The following is a 25,164-nucleotide window of genomic DNA, read 5'->3' on the forward strand; positions in this document are numbered from 1 at the left end:
GCGCGCGTGTGCGTGCATGTGCGCCGGAGTTCATAGACTTGCTGTGTTTGCTTTGCGTAGTCAGTGCGATAATATAAAATGGTAATGTAGTGGGTGAGGGCAAATAGCGTGGCTGCTTTGGGGTTAACATAGGGACCGAATGGTGACTTGCGGCTAAATGACTGGGTGCGCGCTCGGATGAGTAGTGTTCAAGACGTGCCCTCGCTGCAGGACTGCCGGTCGTGGCCTTTGTTTGCCCTTGTCAAGGAGGACACTGGAGACTGGTGCTATCGGACACATCGGGTCGCCCAGCTATGCAAGCGCTGCTGCTTGATCAAGCAACCACTTGCTGGCCGCTGCCTTCCACGCCGATTGATTAGGTCCCGTCTCTGTCAAAATTGGATCGCCATCACCAGTGACTAGGTCCGTCATAGAGTGCTGCCAGAACCAGCTCCCATCCACATCCCCAAAGCTGCTGCCAACAGGGTGAAGGTCAAAATAGCTGATCGCTCAGCGTAGATAACTTCTTGTAACTGAAGGTGTAAACCAAAAAATATATATATAAAAATACAAAAAATAAAAAAATCTACACACCCATATCTCTCTCTCCACACATACGAGAAAGAATGAAAGATGAGAAACAGTAGTTGATCAACTAAGTAAGGAGTTCTCAGACAAACTTTCTGTAGCTAGAACTAAAGGGAACTACTATCTAAAAGTTTATTTGCAACGGCACGAGTTTACTCTCCTAGTAACGACGGTCACGATGTCACGTGGTGTCGGTAAAGATTTTACTTCTAGGTAGTAAAGGCAAATGCAGTCCCTAAACTGCAAGACACATTTTTTTTCTCAGGGTGGTGCCCATCTCCTTTTCCTTAGCTGCGAGAAGATTGCTGCACCAGACGGGTATCGAACTCATAAGCCTTCGGATTTGGATGCCAATGCTCTAACCACTCGGCTATCCACTTCCCGTTTACTTTACGGGAGTGGCTAGGTGTAGGAGTGACATTTCTTCGATTAGTGCTAACGGTTCAAACTGGAACAGACGGATTGTGTTGTTGCTTTGGCACACTTTAAGTGTTTATGCACTCTGTTGACAAATACCTGCGTTTCGGGGTTAATAATTGGAGTTTACTGACTTTTCGCCTAACCTTGCCATCTTTAGTGGTGGTGGTTTGTAATTTTGTTGGGTGTTCGTGTCTGCGGATGTCTTGTGCTTAACATCATAAGTCGTCTGTGTGTTGTATGGCATCAGGCCCACCGTTGTTTACTGCCCCACTTCCATAATGGCAACCTGGCAGCGACTGGCTGAAGGCGGCCGTCCCGATAGTTTCTGCTGAGCAAGCACACGAGGGTCGTGGCGGAAGGACAGAAACGCGGGGGCGAGGGACACGTGGGCGGCGGGAGATGAAACCATCGCCATGGCACGGCCTCCACCTTCCTGTGATTGTGGCGTTCGGTGCATCATCTGCTTCGTTTCCACCATCATGGCAGGCTGCTGGTCACCAAGTGGCTTGCCGTGTTTCGGGTTTAGTCTTATGGGGCATCTTCATTCTTCCCCTCCTTCCCTTCTCCCTCACGCACGTTCAAACGCACAAAAGGAAGCGCGCGCACGCGCATACACGCACACATGCATTCATTCATGAATCGTGTGCAGATGAAGTGGTATTAACAGCTCCCAGGATGGTTGTCAGGACCGTCTCTGTGAACGTCCCAGAAGAGCAAGTCGTGGCCAGAGGGAGTAGCACCAGTAATCAGGCTGCAAACACGGGCTGCCGGTTAGAAGTCGCCTTCCACTTTGTGGCAGCTACAGAAATAAATGTCTGAATGGCTAGCCGCGCGGGGCCATGGAAGGAAAAAAAAAAAAGAAGTGGCGTTTTAAAGCTGACCAGGCGAGCACGGCCATATTGATCGGCGTGAAGAGAGGAACGGCAAGACATCACAGGACAGGAACGTCTGAAATCAGCCAAAACACTCTCTCTCTCTCTTTAACTCGCACACTTACACCCACGCACAGGATCAAATACAAATTATTTAGTTAGAATACATTAACCCCGAAGTCAGATGCTACGGCCGCTTCAGAAGGTGCAAGATGCTGATACGAATGAAGTGCAACGAAACACTTTATGACGGAGGGTAAACACTGACAGGCTGTGAAGCAGTCCTACTCCCGGAAATGGGATGGATACTGGTGACTCTTGGACGCCAATGCTCTCGGACTTCTTATACAAACCTTAACGTGTTACGTGCCGGGACTGCTCACTTGCTGCATGCGTGTGTGTGTGAGAGAGAGACGGAGAGAGAAACTTTTCATTATGCACCTGTACTTTTTTTTTTTCAGTCAAATAAACACTGGAATATGTGAAAGAATCAACATTTCAGCATAATCGTAAACCGTTCCTTCTAATTTTATTAGGCCTTTGTCTCAGAATACCAATTTGCCTACAGGTACACTTTAGGGTAGTAGTAACAGTTACGAGCATCCGTAGGATCGTAGGTCGTAAACACAACCGAGTGGAAAGTAGAGGAGTTGTTGGGATCAAAGGTCATACGTTTATACGTCACTAGTGTACTCCCATGACGCACGAGAGAAGGTTGCTAGTCTACTTCGCCTGTGCCAGTTCCACCCGGCCATTCGAGGGGCGCAGACAGGCATCTATTTACACAAACAAAGCCAGTGCGGCTTGCTTCCCTCCCCTCCGTTCCCATCCACCCACCCGCACCCATTGTCCCAGCCCTCGGACGAAGAAGGGGATGGAATGGCGCTTTCATTCCCCTCTCCTCTCTCTCTCACCCCTTCCTCCTCCTTTTGCTCGGCAACGTCCAAAAATCAATGCCCCCCGTCCCCACCTAGCTCCCTCCTTCATCCTCGTGTTCATTGGCTGCCCATGGCCTATGAGGGGGGTGGGGGGAAACCTCGCTTATTGATTTCTGTAGGCGTTGCCATGGCAGTGCTTTCGCAGGACTTCCATATATAGGCGTCGCGGCTGCTATGGAGTGGCGTCCATTGATGAGAAGTATCGATATTGCCAGTAGAAGATGGCAGCCTCAGGAATACCATTATAGACTCGGGCCAGCCTTGCCGCTGCGTGGCACCGTCTCGCTGTGACGCGGGCAGGAGGATTCCACCGCAGGCCTTGTCTTGCTTGGCCTGGTGCTTCCGCTGGTGCTGATGCCGCTGGTGCCACTGCTGTCGCTGTCGCTTAGGCGGTGTGGCTGTGGGGCGAGCGCTTGACGACATTTGACGTCCAGTCGTCGTGGCCCGACGCTGTCGCTGCCAGACCCTCCCCAGCCGTTTGTAACTCCCCCCACCCTTCACCGTGTGTGTGTTTCTCTCGAGGAGGGAGGGGTGGTGGGACCTACCGAGCGCCATTCTGTGTGGGACCCCCCTTCCCCTCCCGTGACAGGCCAGATCCGCGCCACAAGTAGTAGCCTGTTGTCTTCATCGTCGTCGGTGTTGTTGTTCGTGGAGCTGGCGGAGGATGGGGGAGACTCGGTGCGAGGCTCGTTAGACCAAGTGGTGCCGAACCCATCGCCAACGTGATCCGCCGCTCAAGGACCTCGGGACTAAGGAGTAACAGGTCAAGGAGTGTCGTAATAGCAGCTGTGTGGGACTGGGAGTGTGTAACAGACACCGAGATGGCACGCGCGAGTGAGCAGGGCGTAGTGCTACAGCGGGCGGATACTACCTCGGGTAAGTGCCTTACGTTGAGGGGTAGGGGGTTAGGGACACGTCGGCGTGCTGCCTCCATGTCCTTGATCCCGTCAGTTGTGGTGGTTACTTGCATTCCACTGTTGTATGTGTGATTATTTCAGATTATTAAAACAAAGGTGTATGTGCGTGCGTGTATGTGTATGTGTGTGTTTGTGAGAGAGAGAGAGAAGTATTTCATGCTTATTGCTATCATTTCATATTCGTAACTCTTTCCCGTATAGCAGGTTGTAGTTATGCTGTGTTGTAGTCGCTGTCACTAACATAATGAGACAATACTAGATTATGGTCCACCTACGGACGATACACAGCAGCAGGCGTAATCAGACAACATTAAATCATAGTTGGTAAGCAGATTGAAGAGTTTAATGCATCATTATTAGATAGTAAACTGGCAAACATTACGGTGTTTGATGGAAACATTTCCAGACATCAGACTAGTATAACCGTCCTGTAAGCATCACTACTAATATTATCACGGTCATTGTCGTCGTCTTCATCGTGTTTTTAATCGGTAGCGTCATCGAGAGATTGGGAATGAAGAAAATACACATCACACGGTTTTTCCGAAAGTGCTTCAAATAGCATTGTGTGGTGCAAGATGTGAGGCAGAGATGCTGTTTTTATGCATGAAATACTCCGAAGACACGAGGCAGAGATACTTTCAGTGTCTGAGGTACTCTCAACAGAGAACCTGTACAAGGGGTAGATAGTAAACTGTTTGTAAGGTAGTCTGAAGACACGAGGTAGACATACTGTTCCACTTTCAAGTTACGAGTCGGCGATATTGTTCCACCAGAGTGTGGTTAGGATACTCTCAAGTCATGGGACAGACATACTGTGCAAGGTGTGATCACAGAGGGATTGGAAGAAATGAAGAAGATGCACCTGTTACTGTGTTATCTTCCAGTCAGTGAATAGAGTAATGTACTCTTCCTATGCATGCATGAGGAACATGTCACTATTGCCGGTGTAGTGTGAATGAGGACGATCTCACTGTTTCTGGTGTAGTGTGGATGTCGTGCTCCCAAGACATGGCAACATCAAGTCGCTGCTGAAGAAGGTTGGCACCCCCCCACGAGAGCAACCACCCGTTTGCTGGCCACCTAATGGGATGGTGTGGGACTTTCTTTTTATGTGGGTGTATCCTCACTTGTTTATTTTAATCTGCACCCGTAACTTGCTGTCTCAGCAACTTCACCGCCAGCGCGTGCGCACACACGCGTAGCCCTTTCTTGTGTAAATAAATACCCGCCGTTCTCGCCTGATTTTATGGTTTCCTCTTCGCGCATCTCGTGACCGACACCTGAGACAAAGGGCCCTACAGTTATCACCGCCTGTCTCCCGCATACCTCCCTAACACAGAAATCAAACGCACCCACCCATTAGGGCACGCAGGCACGTGCACACCCTCAGTCTCGCTCGTAACTTCATTGTTCATGTCGAATGTTTCTGCGCAGCCCCATCTACACCATGAAGCACTGATGCAGGAAGAGATCAATATACATCGCTGGGCAGACGGTGTGGTGGTGGTGGTGCTGGTGGTGGTGGTTGTGGTGGTTTTTAGCCCTACATCCCCCAAGTCGGGTAGCTGTGCTGTGATCAATAGTACGCGTACTACTAAGACTTTAACTTGAAATTGATTGTGTTCAGGCTAAACTTGGACATGCGAAGGCGGTGAACAAAGGGCAGTTGAATGAGCGAGAACGGGGCTGAGAGCAGTCAGCTTTGTTGGGCGTAGACTGATGACAAAGAATGGTCAGGAGTGCTGGACGTGAGCAATGGTAGAGTGGAGTGGGAGGGATTCTCTGTAGTCAGCAGATCACGGGAGGGAAGGGGAGGGGCTTGCTGTGCCTTGGATGAGAAATCGTAGACCTGATATCTGCACAATATGTCGCAATCACTGATTTTTTAACCATATCAGTGGTTGTGATTATTTGGCAGGTGATAATTTTCTCTTTTCTTGTCTCTTTCTCTCATTCACACACACACACATACACTGATTCTCAAAGTCCTTATATTGAGCAGTGTGCTGAAGATAGAAGACATTGTTATCATGTCATGACATCTTCATTAAAAACTACTGTAGTATACTTGAAGTATACCCTGGTAAGTAATGTTGTGGGTATTTTTCGCCTATTCAGACATTTCATTGTCCCTGTAGACGACATCAGCAACTTTAGAAACTGCCTGAAGGACGTGAGTGCACGCAGTACACAACACTTCTTGCAGACACAAGAGGGAGTCTTGTCGATAACAACAACGAAACTAAATGGATATTATACCAATATTTGCATGCTGTCTTGATAGTAACAGAAAATAAAACTGCGCTCTTTGGTCGTAAGCATAGTTTTGTAGATGTGCGGAATACAGCACATAATTCAGATGGAGAGCGTGTTTAGAATATTTGTAATTTTATTACAATATTATTGTTTAATGTTGTTTTTGCATTCGTCTTGCATAAGTAGGCATAAGCAGTTACTTCCACAGCGCACGAGAGAGAGATTTAAAAAAATGGCGAATACAGCAGCTTTTCCAGAAAGGTCATGTGTTACTGTAGCCTGACCTTTTCTGAGACTTGTTGCTACCTAGTCTTCTTCCTACATAAAGTATCATACGACATCCACTAGATACCTCCATTTTTTTTCTGTCAGCAGCAAATTTAGCCTTGCAGTTCCAGAATGGTTTCTGGACCTTCAGTTCTCTCTCTACTGACCGTCACGGTACTCGTTGTTACTGTCATCATGTACACCTCGGGTCGTCGTCAACACGACCAGCTGTAAAGTATGGCGGGCAAAGGTCGCAGTACCGACAAGTGTTTCTTTAATTGTCCTGGTTAGCCCATGGCGGCTTGTTGCTCTTGTTATATATCTGAACGGAATCGATATGTAGGCTAAAGCAGTTTCAACTTTGATTTCTTCTAAACACTTATTTAAAATGGAGCGCTTCTGTTTCGTTTCTCCTCTCCCGCCACCTCCTCTCCCACCACCCCCGTACACGCACGCAAGACCACGTGATAAATCTCTTGTTTTATGCTCACTGAAGGCGCGGCTGTGCTCAGAGACTAGAGGCATGTGTGAAGCTCTGATCCTTTGGCATTTGCACCATCTCACCTTCTGTAGGTCTCATTACCTTCCCATGACTTCAGCTTTCTTTATTTCGACCATCATCTCAAGGCAAGGTAGTTGTTAAGAAACCTTTTGCTCTGGTTACAAAATATGTGTGAAAAGAAACAGGTCAGGAGGACGTGAGGGCAGGAGTGCAGAGTTTGTCCGCTTTTTGTTTTCTTTCTTCACGCATTCTTAGGAGGAACAAGGGATGGTACACTAGCAATATCGAAGAAGAATTAGCAGTAAAGAAGTACTTTAGCCAGATGAACTGGTTTAATGTTTTTCTCGATAGCCAGTACAATCTGTATATGACATTTATTGTCAGTGCGAGCTGTGTATGACATTTATTGTCAGTACGAGTTGTATATATGACATTGTCAGTACGAGTTGTATATGACATTGTCAGTACGAGTTGTATATGGCATGTATTGTCAGTACGAATTTGTATGACATTGTTAGTACGAGCTTTGTGAGACATTTATTGTCAGTATGAGTTGTGTGTGATATTTATTGTCAGTATGAGCTGTGTGTGATATTTATTGTCAATACGAGCTGTGTATGATATTTATTGTCAAGAGATATAAACGCCACTCACGGACAAAAGAATCAATACGCCAAGGCCGAAGAGGAGCTTATAGGTAAACAAATCCGAACCTCTCACGAACAGAGATTCTATAATTATCCAAAATTATTGTACAAATTGATAGAACGATGAGTTTACTGGAATTAAGCCGGTATTTTGCACCTGTCCGCATAACCTTTCACCGAGTTCTAGACGCTGGCATGGAGAATTTCTGCGAAAGGACAGGTTCATGACAAGTGCAGTGCTGGTTCTCCTGCAGAACATGATCAAGCAGCTTGTGGCCACCCGCAGGCGATGTACTCTAGGGGTTAAAGATAAAGGAATTGTTTGGCAGGAAATGAAAGACAAAGGCCTCCCGGTGCTCTTCATTTCTGGTCTCATTAGCTCCTTGCCGGAAGTCCCTTTTGGTGCTGAGAGGAGATGCCGAGAGTAGTGACTATTTTCGTTGTTGTCCACCTTTCCAGGTCGCAGGCACTCAGCTGACATATCTGAGGACATTTAGGAGGAAAAGGTCAGGAAAGTTTCAGGTGCAGTTTTCAGCAGTAAGTTAACTGCCGCCGAAATTCTTACTTATATAATGAGATATATCTGCTGTTATTATAATTACATATCGAGGAATGGTCCGAGAGAGATGTTAATGATGGAAGTAGCTTCTTCTGATGATGTGGGTTCCCCCTCCCCCTCACCACCACCACCACCTCTGGATCACAGTTTCAAGCTGCTGTTAAATCCACTGTTATATGGTCTGTTGCGGTTTACATACCATGTTCACATGTAGAACTTGTTGTGGGGAGTGGGAATTGTAGATATGTGTTTGCTTACCGTGTTTACCTCAAGTACTTCCTGTGGGAGGGAGTTGGGTGAGGATTGTCGATAAGTCTTTGCGCGACAGTGGGTGGGTGTAGATGTTGGTAGGATGTCGGAATAAACTGTTTGTTTTAAATTTTCTGCAGATTACGACATACATGTTTTTCCGGAAACAGGTCTTTTTTTCCATCTTTCCATCTGTTCATCTCCCATCAACCCACACACTGGTGTAGATGTTCTAGCTTCATTTATAACTTACGATTTGGGTGAACACATAAGTAAAATGTATGCATCCATATAATGCATACACAGAAGATCATATATACTTGCAGGTTAACACAGAGGTTACAACGATTTGTGGTTCTGTATCATGAAAAGTCTTCATACGTTTGTACATTTGAGCGAGGTTTTTATTTATATAAACAGTGGAAGTGTTGGCATCGATCAGTCAGCCATAGCTTCTGGGTGTCACGGTCCCCGGTGACGTTTACTGTCAGGTACCAATGTTACGTACGCTAGAGACTGGCGTTGCTGCGTCACACCCCGGGGTTGCGTCAGCGCCGGCATGTTGCGACAGAAGCAGTGCAGCTGCCGTCGCTGTTCCCCAAGAATGCTGGACCTGCGGCAGACGCAGCGGCCTTCAGCAGCCGCATCGATCGTCTTGCGTGTTGCGCCGCAGCGCCGTGGAGATAACGAGATTGTGTGCCAAACGCTGGACGCGCGCCGGCATCATGAATAATTTAACACGCGCGTACGTTCTCGAACCATCCTTACCGTCTGCCTCCGCACGGGACGGAATATTTGAAAGGGGGTCAGGGGCGAGCGGTGTGGGGGAAGGGGTGGGTGGGGAGAGACTGGAGGGTCGGGAGTGAAAGCGAGAGTGTAGTTCGAGTAAACTCGTCAACAAAAAGAAAATGTTTTATTAAAAACAAGACCCCAGCAGGTTAGAAATGATACTTCCGTCACTTGAGTTGTTGATAAACAGATGCTGCGACTTAAGATCAATTCCACACTCAGACCTGCTCAGAATGTATGTGTATGTATGATTTACAAACGTGTGTGTGTGTGAACAAGATGTATGTTGTGTTACGGGTATACACTTGTCTGGGTGTCTAGCCAGAAAGTAGACGTTCTTTCGCGGCCTGTCGGGATCATGTTAATTGCCCTAATTATTGTTACAGAAGTCAGTTTTCAAAGAATTATGATGAAACGTTATGTTCATAACTATTTAATCATTGGGGTTATTTTCTTGTTCTTGCACTTCATTGTTATCCAAATTAATGACCTCCTGGCGAGTGAGCAAGATGAAGAGGAATATGATTAATCTGACTTTAATTTATTTGTGATTTTATTTAAGACAAAATATATATCGACCTCACCCCTTATATTTTAACTTGTTTTCTCCCTGCAATAACCGTTAATCAATTGACACTATTCTAACGGACGTGATTGGTGTAGTTTTAATATTACAATTTCTGTAGTGCCACATTTATTTTTAACTTGAACCTCTCTCTCTCTCTCTTTTGAATGCCATCTTCGCGGATAAATAGCACGCGCAAAATTAGGCTACAGTTTGACAGACTGCTTAAAGACGAATATAAATTTGCTCGGAATTAACCATTGTGTGTGTGAGGCAGGGAGGAAGGATCTAACTGAACAGAAACATGGTCGAGTATGTAACAGGAGGCAGCAACCATGATAGTTTTTCAGCGGCACAAAGCCACTGCTGCCGTTGCCACCAGAGTGTGAGGTAGGGTAGTTTTGCAGGAACACTTCTTCACACCAGTCTTGTGTGGGGTGACCGCAAAAGGGCAGAGCTGGTATTGACGAGTGTAAGAATTGATTAGTCTCCCCACCCCGTCCCTCTCCCGCCCACTCTCTCTGAAGGGGAGGGGCTGCATGCTGCGCGGTGCTCCGCGGTCAGCTCACCTGCTGCTTCTCAAAGCAAACCGTCATCGCCAGCGTTCGTCTGCGCGTGCATCCCGTGCCCAGTGTGACCACGGCGGGTCCCTTCCCCGGCCTGGTGACATGTTTCAGGTGTGACCAACTGGTCTGAACGGTCCACATCAATAATTATACACATACTCGCGTACGCTGGAAAAAAAACCCGCACAAGCGGCCATTGTCGGTGTCTGCACTGCTGGGGGTCATTGCCAGCGCGTGAGAGGTCATGGAAACAGTCCCCGCTGGGGAATGATTAGGCTTGTCAGTAACCACCCTTTAAAATCAGCTATCACAGAAACTAAACTGTATTCGTGTACAGGTGGATTGCTGTCTGTCTGCCGAGACCAACGCTTAGCCTCTTGCGAAGTTCTCTGCTGTCAGTCTCGGCGAGCCTAAACAATAAATGTGACTAAACCGGAAGCTTTGTACACACCTGCCTCGTTTTAATAGTTAACTGGGAAAAAAATTCGACTGCCAGCAGTTCAATAATACAAGTTCGAGGTATTTAGTGAATCTAGCTTCTTTAAAGGGCAACACGAACGCTCAGCGAAAATAGCTAGAAATAGAGCATAAATAAATTGTAGAAGTGGTATTTTATGACGAAGAGGCACGAGAAATATTAATGTTTTACACTAAATCACAACTGGATTAGTCGAGAAAAACAGATCAATGCTTTGTTCAAACGTGCCGTGCGAACTTCATCCCCACGCCCTACTCAAGAATTTGCTCAAAACATTTCAAAACGATTTTTATCCACAAAGAATCTTCCTATAGCAGTTCCAACGACACAAAATCATAAACTGTTAAAATTAACTACAGTTTGATTGCTGGTAAAAAAAAAAAAAAAAAACAGCAACAAACAAACCTAAAGATCAACATCAGATGTGCAACATGGACGCTTTCTACACCATCTGGTCTACAAGTAACATGGTGACACAATCACAAACACACCATCAGTCATATCCTAATCCAGCACAAGCTATAAAAAAACCAACAATAACAAAAACAACAACACACAAGCTAAAAACCTGACGGTATCAGGACATCATTCATGTGACAAACGTGAACACGTGCGAGCAGGTAAACAGTAAATTTTGTATGCAGTTAAGTGAAGAAGAAATGTTTACATTGATAAATATGTATCAAATTTTTATAATCGTATATTTTAATTTTAAAGAGAATTACAAGCAGTTGTAACTATAAAATAAAAATGCGATGCTAGAAAGTAACTATTTTTAAAAAAATACAGTAGTTTATATTAGAGAAATATACATTTGGAATAATACGCAAGGAGACATTAACTCAAATCGCCCACAGTAACAGAGAATCAATAATAATACAATGTAGAATGCAATGTCAGCGACTGTTGCCCGTTAAAGTTTGATTTGGAGAATATTTACTCGCCAGTTTGTCGAGTGAGTTCAGTTAGAATCTTTCCATTATATTTTTTTAAAACTTCAGTCAAAGCTTCTAAATAAAGTGAAAATCGGTAAAGCTGTAAACCAAAATCAGCAGTTTCATTTTCTGTGCTAAAAAATTGCTTCTAGAAAACGACACCATGCTCCTATTCTCAACCTCAGGCTTAAACGAGGCTGAGACTTCCGAAATGAACGGAAAAACAAACTCCATGGATTTACAAAATTCTTTAAAACTAACTTTAAAATCCGAAATGTGAAGGAGTCATCCTCCCAGTCAGTAATCGCCTATGATGGGGCGGGGGATGGAGGAGGGAGGAACCCGTTTTCAACCAGTTGTGTACGCTCTCCCCTTTGATCGATAAGCTCAGTTCGCTCGGTTTCAGTCCCCGAGCGTTCAGTTCACTGCAGTACATGGATCTTGAGGGTCGTTCCCTGAAGACCAGTACTGTTTAAATTTCTGAGAGCGGTGCCGGTGTTTGGCGTGAGGTTGGTCAGTAAAATAGATTAACAACACGCAACGGTGAGCTTGTGATGTGAGCAAAGCCAGTTCTGTGTACATGGAAAGGCTGTGTATCGTGAGACATTTTCTTTGTTTTTGGACACAGGGTTAAATTTTGGTTCAACAACACAATTTCACAACTGGTTGTTGTGTAGTAGGATCGCTGTGTCCGAGTTTGACTCCGTCCTTTGTTTTGTTTTAGTTTGTTTTTTTTTTTCACCTTTTCGAACTCGATCGAAAAATCACCCATATTTTCCGCTCCAAAAACTACTCAGTCCAAAGTGAGAAGGTGAGCTGGAGCCATTAGCTGTGTGTGTATTCAATGTCACCAGTTATTGCTTCCCGGCGTGCAGTGGGTGTGTCCACAATGTCCCTTGTGGTGGGACTCGCCAGTCCTGCTCTCATTTCATATCTTGCCAGTGGCCGGTGCACAGAGGAGAGAAGGAACTCCAGTTGTTCACTCCCACGGCACAGACATTTTAATGCTGTTCACACGATGGCCCTCGTAGATAGGACTCGAAAGTCCAACTGTCAGTCTGAAGAGCAAGATGTGTAGACGTTGTTCCTGTTGTAACAGTCACTTTTTCCTTTTGGCACATCTTGAGGCTTTCTCGAAAGCTGTAAAGTGAATACCTAGTACATATTTAGACAGAGACTGTACATAGTAGGAAGCATCTTTTCCTTGAGAAGATAGATGCATCCGAATAAAACAGTTGGAATAAAGGTAAAGATAATGATCAACTATGGCACAAACTAGGGTTTCCACTAAACATTTATATGGTTTTTAGAAGAAATCGTAGTAAGATTGATTCAAGTTTGGAGAAGACAATGACTGATTAAATATGGCATATTTTTGGAAAGGACTCGGTGAGCACTTGCAGTTGTTTAGTCAGTGTTGTGTGCATGACCAGTGAATATTTTTTGTCTTAAAAGTTCATGCAAGTCTCAGCATGTAATGGGAATTGTAAACCTTTCTTCAGAGAACATAAATATCCTGTTTTGTCCTGCTCTGTTTCTATCTCACAATCGATTTACATTTGCTTTTCTATTCGAGGCATCGTGCTTTTGCAGTCAATTGTAGAGAGAGAGAGAGAGAAAATTAAAACGAACCGAAAAGGAATTAAGAGGAAAATAATGTCTTAAAAATATGTGAGGAGTGAATCTGAATGAGAGAGTGTAGGCGTGTGTTTATCACATACCTTGTAGAATTCGTCACGTGTTCTGAGCAAAAACCACACAGAGTGTTGACAGAGTGAGAACTAGAGGCAGAAAGACAAACAACTGCTGTGTGGTTATGTGGGTGTCGCCTGAGGAAACAAGTCTCAGCTCTTTAAAGTCAGCACACTGTCGATTTAACGAGGGAAGATGCTGGTATAGATTGCCACCACCACTAGTTGATTGAACTATATCAACATACATAACTTGACACTTCATCTCCTCGTCCCGTTGTGGAATATTTATCTGCTCGGCAGAGTAGAGAAAGTAGAATAAAGAATCAGTAGTTAAGATAGAAAAGGTAAATCATGTTTCTCCAGGCATGTTGAAGACAGTTTTATTTTCAAAGAGAAACTTTTTAGTAACTGAGGTTCCACGTATCAGAGACTTATATATATCTTGAGTCCAGCTTAAGCGCAGTCAGGTCAAATACTTTTAGTCTGGTGCAGACATGATAAAACAGCCAGAGGTCTCATAAACTTGTTTTTAATTCTAGTACACATTTCAGGGAATTGTCAGCATAGCTGATGGTGTGAGCTCATGTAGAGCATTTAAAAGGAGTAAGTTTTGGAGTGACGAGCGCAGCGAGAGAATAGGAGTGGTAGGGAGGAAGTGGGATGATGATGATGACAGGAGATACTGCGCAAGAATTTAATCCTTTCAACCCATTGTACACAAGGTCCTGCTGGTGTAGGTGGGAGTCAGAAGTCAGCTGGTTGCTGTCGTGTGTCGTGTGTATGCGAGGTTTCATGTCTTTATGAGACACGCAGACACGTATACACACATACAGGAGGAAAATCATGATAACAAACGACATAATATTAAAATAGCCATGATAAAAGAAGAGCAACAAAACAGTAGCACACTATCAGTTATTCCTTCTTCATTGAACATTATGGGAGGTCGACAAGAAGCTTTAGGAAATAATAGATCCATGACATGTAATCAATTAGTTTTGCAATAGACCAGGTAATAAGAAAGTTTGCGCAGATGCACTGTAAGGTCGAGTAGTTGGTGAGCGGTAAAGGGCACGTCCTTTCACTTTTTTATTTTCTTTCTTTGTGTGTGTGTGTACAGAAGCGAATGAGCGCTCTCAGCATTTCAGTTCTACTTACATAAGGCAGATACACTTTTTCAACAAAAATAAAGAATTTGGGCGCAGAACGAAAATTTAGAAGCATCTAGAATTACATAATCGGTTCATCGGTCATTGCGCATGCGCAGACAAAGCATTGTTGGGTTGTATTGGGTCACGTGGCCAGAAGCAAGAATCCAGGCAAGAAGTAAATCAGTGATGTAACAGTGAAATCGGTTTGGTTCTCTTTTATGAAAGCATGTCTGGGACGGTACTGGCTACTTTCTTCAATTTCCTCGTTTTTGGATTTCCGCATTTTCGGATAATTATGCCGGCATGTGACCTTCACCCTAACTGGAAAGACCACTTTATGTCGGTTGATCACTGTCTTCCTTGTCTGCGTTTACATCGGTAAAAAATGTCGAAATGCCTGCAAACATTGCTAAACCGTCGTTTGTTTTAGGTGAAAAACTTTTAGTGTAGATTCGTTAAGTACTGTAACTTGTAAAACTTTTTACCAGGCGACTGGTGCTTCTTTCTGCCAAGAGCGACATTTCATCAACACCACCATTCTCTTTCACTTCAAGTGTTTATTCATTAGAAATCTTCTTCCTCAAACAGTAACTCCAGAGACCCTGACAAAGTCTGCTGTTGGCTGTAGACACCACAGGGATCCAACGATTTTTTTCTTCTCAATGGTGTGTGGGCAGGCCATGTCTCTGCTTTTAGCTGGAAGTCAATTTAAAGATTGGTTGCTTAGTTTTTGTTCAGATATCAAAATTTGACCTGAGTTTGAGCGTGTGGAGGCTCTATAAACATCTTGATTAAGGCGAATGGCGTGCTGTTTGATAGGCACACATCACCAGGCATTGCATTTTTGTTCACTAATTCCAGCAAGATGGAATTTATTGACTGGTTTTCCAGCAAGTATTGGCCTAATAAATACACAACTTATCAAAGTATAACCACTTCGTTATAATCTAAGGCAGTTTTATTACATTCTTAACATAGAAATGAAGAACTAAAGAGTGGGCAGGCAGTTTCACTAAGTACAGACTATCCATTACAGGCAGCAGTAAGAAACATGATTAAAATAATAAACTGCCCAAATATCACAAACCACTGATATATCAAAGTAGTAAAAGTCAGTAATTCAAAGATAATATGAGATATATGATGTAAAGTAATATAACTTTTGCAATTCCAGGTTTGATTTCCAATTACCTTATGATACAAGGAATGCTCAGACGTGCATCATCCACATCTTTTCTGATGAAAGAATCGCTTATATTTTCTTGTAATTCCTTTTGTTTATGTGATGTCATTAGACTTGTTATTTTATGGACGTTCACTACCGCACATGCTGATAAGAGTACAAAGTATAGGGTTCAAAATAAGCCATTCCAACAAGTACTGGTTTATAAACAATTTAGAAACAGACAGTTACCACATTTTAAAAACAGACTAAAATATCAACAGGCATACACTCTTTTGGTACATCCAAACACAGGAACCATATTTTCCTTTCAAATGCTTCATTTTTAATTAACTGAGGTATGCAACTAAAAGTACATCTTTGTTTAAAATGCTCCTTTGGGCTGTAACGTTTGAGGTGTAACTCTTCATTATCTGTAACCTCGTCATCCACAGTATGGGATATTGTCATAGTTGTTAAAACAGCTTTAGGTTTGTCACTGTCTGTTTCATTTGTTTAGAGGAAGTTGTTTTATGTGTCTATATATAAACATACACACACAACACATATATATTATACTCTCTGTGTATAAGAATAACAGTAATTACTTCAAAATATCGTTTCACAGGACGTGAAATGATAAACGGAATAAGAAAAGGAATATGGAGGGAGGGGGAGATTGGAGTTTTATGGCGATCCAGCAACTAAGGCTATATCACAGCAAGATAGCCAGTCCTGTAAACAGATGCCACTTGCGGAAAAAGAACATTGTGCCCGAAATGAGAGCTGAAACCAAGGCAGCCAACCCTCACTGTATTGGTGACAGGCACCACCGGACCGCCCAAAATGAATGTGCCAAGAAGTGGAGAGAAGTAAACTGAAAAAAGTATTCTTTAGACAACTTGTATTACGACTGTGGAAAACGGTAACTGCGTCGTTTGAATAAGTCTTCATAAATTATTCACGTGCATTTTATTGTCTCTCGCCCCTCTTTTATCCCTTCTTCACAAAGGCGCACGCGGCGCTGCCACCTGATCATTGTAACCGACGTCCTCGCCAGAGGTGGATCGAGAATTAGTATTGATCGGCGTTTGCGGCATCCCTGGGAGAAAGCAATTTGCTGGAAAAGAAAAAAAAAACGGCGATGCACTGGCCGACAGGTGCAAGAGTACCAGGGACAGATTTGCGTGGTGATGATGTCTGATTGTCGAGTACCGGGATATGTGCCTGATGTAAACAGACCTGTCGCCTACTCGCGGTGTAAACAAACCAATAGCCTACTCGCGGTGTAAACAAAACAATAGCCTACTCGCGATGTAAACAGACCAGTAGCGGGCCCAGCTGTTGTCACGGCAGCAGGAAGCGGCTGATAGTGTCGCTGGTAAGTAAAGTGCGGCGACCTACGGTGAACGGTCATGTGGCTGGTCCATCTGCGGCGTCTAAAGTACAAGGGAGGAGCGGGGGTGGGAGTGGATTTGGTGTTTTGCGCTTCTCGGCAATGCAGCCTGCCTTGTAAAGAAGTACCACATGAAGAGACCAAGACGAGATTTGAACCCAGGATTACCAGTCCTCACAACATTGGTGACAGGCGCTAACCGTTGCGCCACCAGACCACTTGACAGAAGAAGGGGAGGCCATTGACCAGCGGACAGTACAGACTGAATATTACACTCTCGGCCTCTTGGCTTGTCTGTGTGTCTGTGTGTGTCGGTTGTACGCACGTGCATACCTTGCTGTACCATTGTTCGTCAACACTCTTTGCCAATCGTTGACATCGTCGATGAATTTGTAAAATCCCAAACACCAGATCTTATTATGTATCCGCCGTCACAGTTAATATACATCGACCGGGCGTGCCTTGTTGACAAATCAACAGCTGTTCATAAGTATACTTGCAGATAACCTGTTCCCATTGATTCACTGATCCCGTTCAAAAGTCATTCACCTTTGTTCTGTTTTTGTGTGCCCACTCTACTCCTACAGTACAGAGAGAGAAATAAGTGTATGCACTTAGTTGTGTATAATTGTGTGCATTGTTGTTATTCTGGTCACACGGCGGTGACTGGCGGGGGAGGGGAGAGATAACAAATCACGTGGTTGCTGGCCTTGCCGATAGACCTATGAAGCTTTTTTATTTTTTTTTTTTTTTATCATAAGTCGCAATTCTTGCCTGACAGATGAAACTACCTATCCCTCCCTCATCCCCCATCCTCGCACGCCCCACCCAGCCATCAGTCCTCTAAGGTACACGTGTTGCCATTGATCAGACGCCATCTTAGCGTGCGGCCTTTGTCGGTGCTTGAGTTGTTTTCTGTCCTCGCCATCCGAACATAGCAATGGCTGTGCTTACTCGTCGGGTGAAAATCGATGTAGAAACTGTATAGAGATTGTCCTTGCCCACCCCAGTTTATGGCCCTCGCCAGTTGCAAACCACGCTCGCTTGCGAGTGAGCGACAGAGAATGTCAACACGTCAGTTGTGTGCTTTTCTTGTTAATAGTGAATTCACCCAGACAGATGTTTTCCTAAACTGCAGATGCTCGATTGGCGTCTAGTTTTCAGTACGTTGCTCCAGTTACATACTTGATTTGATGCGCGTGCATCCAGTACGGCCGCACGACATCTGAGAAATCTCTGGAGTTCCCGGAATTTTCTGTTCTCGCTGCAGGGCTGAGGCTGGCAGTGTTTTCAGGGCTTTTGTAGGACTTGTGTGTGTGTGAGAGAGAGAGAGAAAGAAGATGAAGCTTGGTAGAAGATTATAAACTATAAATATTATAAATAAAGTAACACGTGTTGAAATCACCAGACAATGAGTTGGTATAATAGGTGTTAGCGTTGACACGGTTTAATCACAGAAGCACTCGAATACCATCCCGGCATTTACCGAGTTGTTTCTTTTGGTTTTTGACAGGACACACACACATAAACGCACCAGCAGTCGCACATGCACTTGTTTGCATGGACTCTGTTAAACAGAGAACGATTGTACTGTTCTATTTTGTATGCCAGGATCTTGGACCCTCCCTCCTGTCCTGCCCACGTTGATGTTTTATGTGATAAAGGCCGGTCGCCCACCAGCCCTACATGTCTTAAAAGGTTTCTTTTCTGTGCAGCTTAACGTATTAGGAAAACTGTCACGAGCACCCGCTAGGTGTGAGAATTGCCTTTTGCTCTCTTAGCAATCAGCGTGCGCCTGGCTTCCCGCCATTGCTGATGGCGCTCTCCCACTCCCAGCAAGCCTGGTAGGAGCAGACAGGGAGAAGGGAGAGGGCTGAAAAAAAAAGACGATTGAAGAGCCTTACACAGTTCGAATCTTGCTTTTCTTTCGACATGAACTAGGATCGATGGTAAACATTCATCTACCTTGCTGATCGTTTGCAGCGACGAGAACGATAAGTTGACAAATTTGTAACATCTCGTACATACACAATACGCACTTTACAAGACGATTCTTCAATGGCCATCAGCACCTTCTGTCGTTAGACTGGCTGTATTGGCGACTCTTTAGCATCAGAACAACAGTTTTCGGAACGAAATACTGAAAGTTATTAGTATGATGCTTAAGAATTGTTATAGGGTGAAAAATAATTCAAGACATTATTTTCTTACTTAGCTTTGTTACCATTGTTCCCACCGTGCTGCTCAGAGTTTTCATTCAGTGAAACTATTCTGCCTTTTTTTTTTTTATAGAATATCTTGCTGCTAACCAGTTCACTTACTTTGAGAAAAAAATGACATTGATAGGCTGTATGTTCTTGTAGGTTGGTTACATCTAATGCACAGACTCCAGGAATCATATAACATGTTGTCATACAGTTGTGCTGTAGGGAGTGGGGCTGGACAACGAGCGGTTGTTGACCAATGGATTCAATCAAATTTAAGCATTTCAAACTGAAAACTGTGATGTATTCATCTTATATTTCCATAGCAATTGCCGTGTTTATTTTGTGGCAAGAGACCCTGCAACAGGTGATTCACTGTGATGGTTGTGCAGTTGCTTCGTCGTCCAGTTTAATATGTGTAGAGAGAAAGTTGATGTTCCCTTCTGATCGCCATTGTCTGGTCACCCGAAGTATGCATCGGTCCAAACATTGTTTTCCATGAGATTTTTGCTACAATTATCGTTGCTGTTTTGTAATTGTAATTCTTTGGCAAACACGCTTTGTTTTGATACACACATATATATATATAGTAGTTTTGTATCTTGGATAATCATTAAGCAGACAAAGCGATCATGGTCAAGAATTTAAGCTTCCAACAGTGTTCGAATGTTAGTACATGCGTAAAACGAATCGGTTGTCCAAGTCAGCATAAAACAAAGTCGCGACCCTGGGTCAGCGTGTAAACAAATAACGGATGGCAGAATAATAATAATAATGTAAGCTTTCATATCACAGTAGCTCAGCCAGAGCAAGGCTCACCGCGCTTGACATCCACAAAATTACAAATCTTGTGGCTGTTTCGCATTAACGGAAGACCACGGATGTTGTTTTGCCGGGTTACATCCTTGCTACAGACCACGATGTTGATTAGTCAGCTCTGATCTCCAGCTCGGAAAGTCATCGTTTCTTCTGTGAGAGAAACAGAAGAGATCGATCATCCACTCAATACTCATGCCAACGAAAATAGTCGGCATGGCCTTGAAGTTGGACATGCTTTGTCGGCTTTCATTTCCTGTCAATAACAAAATTAATGTCAGGGTCTGTGAAAGGTGTAGGAACCATATATTTCTGAATGTATTTTTTTTCTGTTTGTAAACGTATCATTGGCCACTTCAGGTGGAACAACTGCCTTAACTGAGTGTTTTTGCGCAATAAACAACAAAAGAAGGTCCTGCTTCGTGTTTTGATTTGATTGTTTTATTATATTTTGCTTTTTTTTAATTATTTGTATTTTTAGCAGTGGTTTATTTTAGGTTTAAGCTTTTGAACTGTTGCACGAATCGCCCTCGCTAGGTCTGTCACCAGGCAGGCCATGATGACAAAAGGCTTGGTTAGGGTTTACTCCTTCCACCTGCTGATGAAAACGAATTGCGCTGGCGTCTGTCGAGGTTTATTGATCATGGCTGTGGGCAATAGCGAACCGGTCTGCTCCTGAGGTTCACCTGTTTGAACCTGTCAGCGTGAAGAACAGCGTCATTATGTTTCAACTGTTGTATATCAGGGGAAAAAAATTGTTGTAGAACTAGCCAACTTCCTGATCTTTAAAAGACGGTAAAAGGACGTTAAGTGACAAGACTGTAGTTGTTTTCTGTGAAAAGGACGTTATATGAGAAAGTTGTATCAGATATCTGTTGCTATCAGAGCGTTGCTGTCTCAGTGCGAGCAGGAAGTGGAATATTTATTTAAAAAAAATAACCACAGCAGTCTTTGTGTGAAAAGGATATGCGATTTTAATGTATGTGTAAACCGTAACCCGAACGGCTTCCTAGTTGCAGTTTTTTTGTTTGTTTGTTTGTTTGTTTTTAATGGCATTTCGTGTAAATGACTGTTAAAAATCGTTTACCCCTTGTACATGAGTTTTTAGTAGTAAAAGGACTTATTTACATTATTAAAGACGGGTTTCGCTGTCGCCTTTGTACTTGATAAATATTCCTTCATTTTTTTTTTTTTTTTTTTATTTTGGCGGGGGAAGGGGTACTGTCCATTACTTGAACGTGCTGTCTGAGACCCAGGAAGCTAGGCAGTGTGTGCTGGTGTTCACGCCGGGTTTTGCTGTTTCAGACTGTGCGGTGAAGGTCGCTGGTGAGGATGACGCTGGAGCGTAACATGCAGCCTCCTCACTCGTGCCCGGAGAGCATGTCCGCGCGCTGCGCTAGCGCCGCCATCGACATCCCCAGGAAAGATGAGCCCATGTACAGCCGCAACTCGCCCAACACGCTGCACGTGCTGACCACCAGCTCCGACCTCGAGTTTTCCAATAGGTAAGTAAGCCGCTCGCCCCACGTGCGCTTTCTCTTGCCAGCAGCTCTAGACGAGTCCCTGTTCCAGACGTCCTCCAGTTCCTTGTGAGGACCCCTTCCCCTGGAGTCTTGCCAACAGCTGTGTTCAAGTTCTTTTAGATGTCTAGTCAACAGCTGTCTGCAGCTTCTTCCATGGAGTCTTGCCAACCGCAGTCAGCAAGTTTTTTTTTTTACGAGAGTGCTTGCCAACCGTTGTCCAGAAGTTGTGTCCGTAGAAGTTCTGCCAACAGTTCAAGTAACCTGGGTTCTTGGACAGCCAACTGACTACAAAACCTTGTGTTTCTTTCCAGCTGTTGACAAAGAGCTTTGTACTTTAATTTTTGTTTGTTAATTATGTCGGCAGCAGAACGTGACTTCTGTTACATGTTCATCACATAGACACTTGGCTATCTATTGTCCTCCTTTGTTCTCGTCGTACAGCTGACTCGCTGTCGTTTTGAAGGGACGATAATCGGAAAGGGAAGTTACTCTAAGCCTTCCAGTGCTTATAGTGTTATTTGAAACCTTGCTCATTCCTTTCTCTGCCTTAGACGGTATTAAGTGTGAAGATGCATCAAGTACAGCATCGTTGGCCAAAACATGTTAATCTGCTAAAACAGGTGTGCATCCGATTTAGCTGATCCCCGGGCTGAGCAAACAGGTGCAAGATCTCTTGTTAAACATACGTGTGTGTGGGAGAGAGAGAGGGAGAAATGTTCATCTAACGTTGACTCATCCATGTTGGTCGTAATTACCACATCGCTTGCGAGGCGAGAGTTGCATGGAGGAAAATGCCCCCTCCTCCACCACCACCACTGCAGCAGTGGCAAGAGGGTCACCACCCACGTGCATGACGGATGTGCGGCCTGCGAGCAGGGAAAACCCACGCGCAGTCGGTGTCACTGGTGACACAGGTGAACCGGTAATTGTCAGATGCTGGCTTGACCTACCTGTCTGCTCCCTCGTAAAATCCCCGTGAAATCTCCTCAGAGTTGTCGGCCTCGACGACCACCGACAAACGGAGCTTCAGTGCGAACGCCTAGTGACACCGTGTACCTCTGTGTACCTCAGTGCCTCTGGTGTCCAGTGGCCAATAACCGTCCATCGATCCCGGGTTTTCCCTCTTTTAATCCTTTCGCGTGCCCAGTTCCAGGACTCTTATTGAATTATGCTCACTGTGGTGCTGTCGTTTGTGATGGTCATTTGACGCTGTGTACAGATGACTAACGACGTGAAAATGGCATCACTGAACTTTTGACCTCTTTGGACATCACTTGACAATTATAAACGTTCCCGAAGCAGGTTAGGATTAGAGGTTACCTGCCCTCGCCAGGTAACTGGTGCTTGTTTCTACTCCCCAGATACCACGAGCATCACTGTTCTATCTTCTTTTTAGCTGCAGGTGTCGTTAGTGGGTTTAAAGGTTCCCTTGTGATGAAGTCACAGCTGCCAAGCTCACCACAGCTGCCTTTCACTTTGCAGTCTGCGAAGAGCATGGCAATGCCTTCCATGGCGTGAGGGCGCCACTCGCTCGGCAAGTCCTGTCTGGCAGCACTCCGGGCCCCAGGAAGACAGGTTCGTCGTCCGAGCGGAGAGTCGATCGTCAGGAAGAGATTTACGATTCGTAGGGCTGAGCTTCTTAGGTTAGTCACGAAGCAAAGAAAGGGTGTCCTGGCAAAGAGCTGGAATGCCGGCATGAGTGGAGTACAGCGGTCAGAAGATGCAACCTACAGACACCAAGTATAGCGCTCCAGACATGAGAGCCAGCCGTCTGTCCGTCCAGCCGGGTCTTTTCGGTGCACCAGTTATTTTCACATTCAGTCTTGTCTCCTATAGAACAACATTTCAAAAATAGAGCAAAGAAAAGATGGGGGCGAGGGAGAGATGGAAGCCTGGCTGTCCCTTGACTAGCAGCTGCTTAACATGCGGACTGTGATGAGAGGCTGTTGTGCTCCAGTAAACGACAAGAAAACTCATCGACTTGATCGTCTGCGGTCAGAAGGAAGGGATAGGAGGGTGGCTGGGAGGAAATGATGGAGGTGGCCGCCAAGTTCCAGGCGACCTTGAGCCGCAGAGATAGGTGGCGTATCGATCGGCCTGCACGTGTTCATCAGCGAGGGTAACAGTGAACACAGGCCGCCTGTGTGACCGGTCACGTGGCCGGCGACTGGCTGTACGGAGGGTAGTGGGTAGGGGTGAGGATGGGAGGATTGTGGTGGCAGGGGTGGGGGATGGGAGAATTGTGGTAGGCGCTGTCGGGTGGCGTTTGTGTGTGTGTGTTAGGTGGTGGTGGCGGTGTTGGTGGTGGTGGTGGTGGCGGTGGTCTATTGCTATTTTATCTGTGTGTAATTTACGTATCTCGTTACCTGCTGAACTTGAGATATTTGTTATTGCAATAAACGCCTGGTAGTTACGATTGTTTTCCACTGTAACAGTCATTCAGCTAAGAATTAGCATCATTTCCACTCTGCAGTGTAATTTTTATAGACACTTGCAGGTTTCGGAATTAGCGTCCTTGCATTCTCACTTTGGTCAAGACACGAAATGGGCAAATGTCTTCCTGGCATACATTGATACATTGTTCATCTAACTGAAAGTTGTTCGTGATGCAGCATTTCTAAATACCATGCGATTCATTATTTTCCGAAGTATCCTCTGTAAATGTGGGAAATATAAAGAATCTGCCCCAAGTTGCCTTGCAGACATATTTCACGCAAATTATGTACAAAATGGGACTAGGGATTGCTTGAGAGTTAGGAAGTTGTTGAAGTAGGGATGCTGGAAGGATGGGGGAAAAAAAAACAGCCTCCGGCAGCATGCGAGTCGCAGGGTCCCCATCTTTTGTCTGCAGAAGAAACGCTGGAGAAATAATGCAAGTTAGCCTTTTTAAAACATCTTTTGATTTTTTTTTAGGAAAGACCCGGCGAGACATTATACCAGAGGTCTGCAGGTGGGGTGGGGGCGAGGAAGGGAGTTCATCCCGGACATCAGTATGATTCCGGTCGCGGATAGTGCGCAGCCGAACACGGGCAGAAGACGGGAGGAAATTTATTTCAGGACGGTGAACTGCGAGATGCATCGCTCTGTGGGGGGTAGAGGGGAAGTGGGAGGGTGGTGGCAGAAAAGCTGAAAGTCTGACAGTTTCTATAGATCTTTTTCTGCATCCTGTTCTGACCTATCGATGATGGTTGCGGCGAACCGGGGCTTCTGGGATTGCCGGCGAATGGCCGGGTCTTGATGAACTGCCAGTGTCCGCCAGGAGACCGGCCATTTGGCGAAAGCATCCTGGGAGAGCCAGTGAGAGCCCGGTCCTGAAAGTTTGTGCTGCAGAGGCTGGCAGAGGACATGGAGCTGCTGGAATATGGGTTGCAGCCCTGACGAAACCCGTGTGCTTCCTGCCCGCGCGGGGCTGGGTGCTCTCGTCTTACCATCCATATTCATTGGGCGCTGAGCTGGCTACCACCCTCGTCTCTCAGATAACGCCCAGCCAGAAACTGTATTCTCTGTGCATGTGGGTGGGTTAGTATGTGGGTGGAGGGTGCGAGGGGATCGGATTGATTGATTGATTTACAGATTTATTGGTGTGAATGAGAGCTTGAGCATTAGAATGGTTGATTGATTATACCAGGCGTACAATTATTCTGTGATTTCTGGTAAAACTTTCTGCACCAATAGCATCGGAGTTAGG

General features: G+C 45.0%; 1 protein-coding gene across 3 annotated transcripts in view; it reads left to right on the plus strand.

The window, feature by feature from the left end:
- Positions 1-25,164, plus strand: part of LOC112572006 (mitogen-activated protein kinase kinase kinase 13-like) — a 57,552-nt gene that overhangs the window by 10,149 nt on the left and 22,239 nt on the right. For 2 of the 3 annotated variants that reach the window (XM_025251488.1, XM_025251498.1), the window contains exon 3: positions 21,259-21,458. In XM_025251488.1, coding sequence (XP_025107273.1) covers positions 21,286-21,458 — 173 coding nt within the window. In that variant the 5' untranslated portion in view covers positions 21,259-21,285. Of the gene's footprint in view, positions 1-2,894; positions 3,674-21,258; positions 21,459-25,164 lie in introns of those variants that run through there. The other variant, XM_025251506.1, reaches the window with a different exon arrangement.

The sequence above is a fragment of the Pomacea canaliculata genome, linkage group LG1 (genome assembly GCF_003073045.1).
Source record: "Pomacea canaliculata isolate SZHN2017 linkage group LG1, ASM307304v1, whole genome shotgun sequence".
NCBI lineage: Eukaryota > Metazoa > Mollusca > Gastropoda > Architaenioglossa > Ampullariidae > Pomacea > Pomacea canaliculata.